Genomic DNA, 3548 nt, shown 5'->3' on the forward strand with positions numbered 1-3548 from the left:
TATCATTTGAAAAAAGAAAGATATTTTGTTAATTCCTTCCCCATTTTTTTCTTTTCTTGACGGAACAAAAAACTATTTGATGCCAACTTCAAGTGGTACGGGTACAACCAGGGCTAAGCCACTAAAGCAGGGGCTTTAGGCCCAAAACTTTGGGGGCCTCATTTATTTTTCATCCGGTGTTCGGTATCTATATTGAATTTCCCGATTAATTATATCTCGAGACACGCAAGGCCGAGTAAAGAGGAAAGCACTCTGTAGCAAGATTATTTTATTTTGAGGCTCGAACCCAAGACTTCTAGTTAAGGGAGGATGAGGCCTAATTTTTACCTACAATTGACTTTATAGGTTAATTTTTCTTTTAAAAAATATTGAACAGAAAAAATAATGCCTCCCATTAAAGTTGGCTTTAGGTTACTAACCTTATTGAGCCGTACCTGGGTACAACAACTTGCATGTAAACAAATCAAGCTAGACAAAATAATCCATTCGAATTCCTAAACTCTTACTATTATTATGTCATGGTAGAAATTCGAAATCATGTTGTACAAAAATACAAAATAAAAAACCACATAATAACCTAGAGTCACGTGATGCCATTAAGACAAAACACCCCGACCAAGTAATTAATTAATCCCAAAAATTGTGTGTGTTTGTGTGTGTGAAAGAGGGGTGGTCATGAGCAGTGAGCCAAGAATATTAAAAAATTCTAATTGAAAGTGGTCAAAGTAAAATGTGAATAATTCTACTAAATTAATTCTAACACAAAGGAGACCTATGAGGAATGCCTTTTCTTCTACTCATGCTAGTAGCGATGTCCTCATCCGTTATGTTCTTATAACTATTGAGTGTTCTTCCACACACGTATAATCCACTTCTCTTCTTCCTCACAAACTCAGTGCATGGGAAAACACTCATCATGTTATTCTCCGATCCCGACGAGCCGGACATCGATGAGCCCCACGGCCCGTCACTGTCCACGATCGTTGAGTGGGCCGTCTCATCGTCAGCCATGTCCTGAGGGATAAAGAAGTCTGGACTAAGTTGTAAAGTTGTGCATCTCCTTAGGAATGGAAAAACGTCTTGGTAGTGCTTTAGTACAAAATCCACCTGTTCATCATAAAATTCAAAATTTATCATCATACTACTGGAGAATTATCGTCACCAGACAAAATTTATATTATTTCTTATATTAGATTTAAATGGTTAAATTCCTAAGATGCTTCTTTCTTAACCAATTTCATGAAATTTTATTTTACTTCATATTCTAGAGATAGTAATAAACACTTTTTCTCTTGATTGAATAAATAGATCATTTTGAGGCTTATATTACATGGACCCAATTATTCTAACTTAGGAGGAATAAGAATTATGGTTGGAGATCAAAAATATGTAAAACATGTACAAGTTAAAGAGAAATTAATTACCTTGCACCCTAGAGAGCAATGGATAAAAGGTTCTTGAAGGCTTCTATCACAAGAAGTGCAATAGTTTCCAGATCCTTTGAATTGCCTGTTTTGAGGTCTTTTCTTGATGAAAATCACCTTAGCACTGTTTATTGTGTAGGCCTAGTTGAATTATGAACCAAATTATCAGAAAAATCCAAACATCATGAAATATGTGGAGCAAAACTATTTAAAGAAAATGATCCATTGCTCGTTAAAGACAATTAAATAGATGATAGTATGCTTTCAGATGAACTGATCACATACTTTAATACTGTTAAATCAATCAATTACCTGAACATTTGAGCAATCTATGAGTTTCTCTAGGTCTTCAAGTCGAACAACATCATGGTAGACATAACGTCGAATTTGAATCAATCTGTGGAAACGATGAGCCATCACACAGTGAGGGCAAATACTTATGCAACAATCCAAACAACAAATATTCTTCTCGTTCTTCTTTGCACTCTCGTGAATTGAGCACGGGGCAAAGAATTTCTCTCTGAAGAGAGCTTCCAACCATGCTGGCTTCGGAATTCCCTAAAAATCAACATACAATAAGACAATTTAGGAACTAATGTACAAAGCTCTTGCTCAATGGGCTTTTGAAAGAGCTTAAGTTTGCAGTGATGACATAAAAAATAATATTTGCACAATCAGGTGATCACTTCCTCAATTACACCTAAATCTCAATGATAAACATTATTTGTAACTTGATAAGCACTAAACAATTCCTCTGTCCTGCTTCCTATTCTCTTTCTTTCACTATTTTCACCTAGCTCCCAAGCTTTGGTTGCTTGGCCAGGATAGAATTGTCTAATGACTACTTTGTATGGTTGAAATTACCTTATTATTAGAAAAATAGAAAGATAACTAATATGCTAGAATAGGTTACTGTGTAAAACTTAAAACTTTTTTTCAAAGGAACTCAATTACATGAAGAGTGACAAGAAACATGATGAAAGTGGAATTGATGAATGAAATAGACGAAAAACTTACCATGATCACATAAAAACACTACCCTCAAGACGCACAAAGTACTAAAGAAGCTAAGCAATGAGATAATGGCTTGATTGAAGAAAGAGAGGGACTAGGGTATGGATGTTAGTGTATTTATGGAGAATCACAAGAGAGGAAAGGATATATTTATTCCTCGGGCACCTACACAGTGTAGACATTTTGTCAAGAGGCTCACTTGCAAAATATATATAATCAGAGTCAGAAGCCAAAATTTTGAGTTTATGAATTCTAAATTCTAAAAAGAGACAACTTGTTCGGTTCTTAATAAATTATTTATACATATGAACTGAATTTCTTTAACATAAATATAGGATTTTAACCAAAACTTTTGGGTTCTGTCGAAAACTATTTTGAGTTTATGAGTTCTGAATTCTAAAAAAGGCAGCTTGTTGGGTTCTAAATAAATTGTTTATACGTGAAAGTTTTTTAACACAAAAATAAAATTTTAATCAAAGTTACTAAATACTACTAAGTTGTAGCTTTCTCCCTATCCCTACCCTGATATAAATAGATTACTATACAAAAAAAGAAAAAAAACATATATATATATAGAGAGAGAGAGAAAGAAAAGGAGAAATTAGATAAAGAGAAAAAGGGTAAGATATGAGGAGAACGTGGGCACTGTTCCCATGCTCCCATCACATTTTCTTCCTACATAAACTAATTTTCTCTATCTCCTTGTGTTGAGAGCTTATACCCTAAACAAAAGGAGCTCTTCTTGAACAAGATGCCTTAATAAATTTACAAATTTTAACTTTATTATAACTTCTACATATTTATTATGTCACTTAAAAGTAAAATATTATTATTAACTTCGATAAATAGTAAGTAACCTGTTATACCATGCTAAATTATGCGAATGGTGTAAAAAGTTTTATAATATCGATATATGTAATCTTAATCTTTTTTACTATGCTTTTTGATTCACATATCTCGGTAAATAGGGTTGGAGCTAGCTAGTTTCTTGTCTTCAACTAGGCAAGTCAATAAACAAATATTTGTTCAATTATTTACTCTAAATTTATTACTTAATTCACAGTTGTTGGTTCAATTTTTTTTTTGACTAACACAAACTGGTTGACAGTT

The 3548-nt window shown here is 33.3% G+C and overlaps 1 protein-coding gene across 1 annotated transcript; it reads right to left on the reverse strand.

Moving 5' to 3' along the window:
* Positions 1–678: 678 nt before the first annotated feature.
* Positions 679–2600, reverse strand: LOC132040228 (protein RGF1 INDUCIBLE TRANSCRIPTION FACTOR 1). The gene is made up of 4 exons (XM_059430857.1): positions 2442–2600; positions 1737–1982; positions 1425–1565; positions 679–1107 (listed from the first exon to the last, which is right to left on the reverse strand). The coding sequence occupies exons 1-4, from the start codon at positions 2442–2444 to the stop codon at positions 757–759; spliced, it is 741 nt and encodes a 246-aa protein (XP_059286840.1). The 5' UTR covers positions 2445–2600; the 3' UTR covers positions 679–756.
* Positions 2601–3548: the final 948 nt, after the last annotated feature.

The sequence above is a fragment of the Lycium ferocissimum genome, chromosome 12, assembly GCF_029784015.1.
Source record: "Lycium ferocissimum isolate CSIRO_LF1 chromosome 12, AGI_CSIRO_Lferr_CH_V1, whole genome shotgun sequence".
Lineage (NCBI taxonomy): Eukaryota > Viridiplantae > Streptophyta > Magnoliopsida > Solanales > Solanaceae > Lycium > Lycium ferocissimum.

Bases quoted from the DNA above. Each gene is read 5' to 3' on its own strand.
- LOC132040228 (XM_059430857.1), bottom strand. The intron at 1,566-1,736 runs GTAATTGATTGA...TAATTCAACTAG, and splicing joins TAGATTGCTCAAATGTTCAG to GCCTACACAATAAACAGTGC. The intron at 1,108-1,424 runs GTAATTAATTTC...TATGATGAACAG, and splicing joins ATTGCTCTCTAGGGTGCAAG to GTGGATTTTGTACTAAAGCA.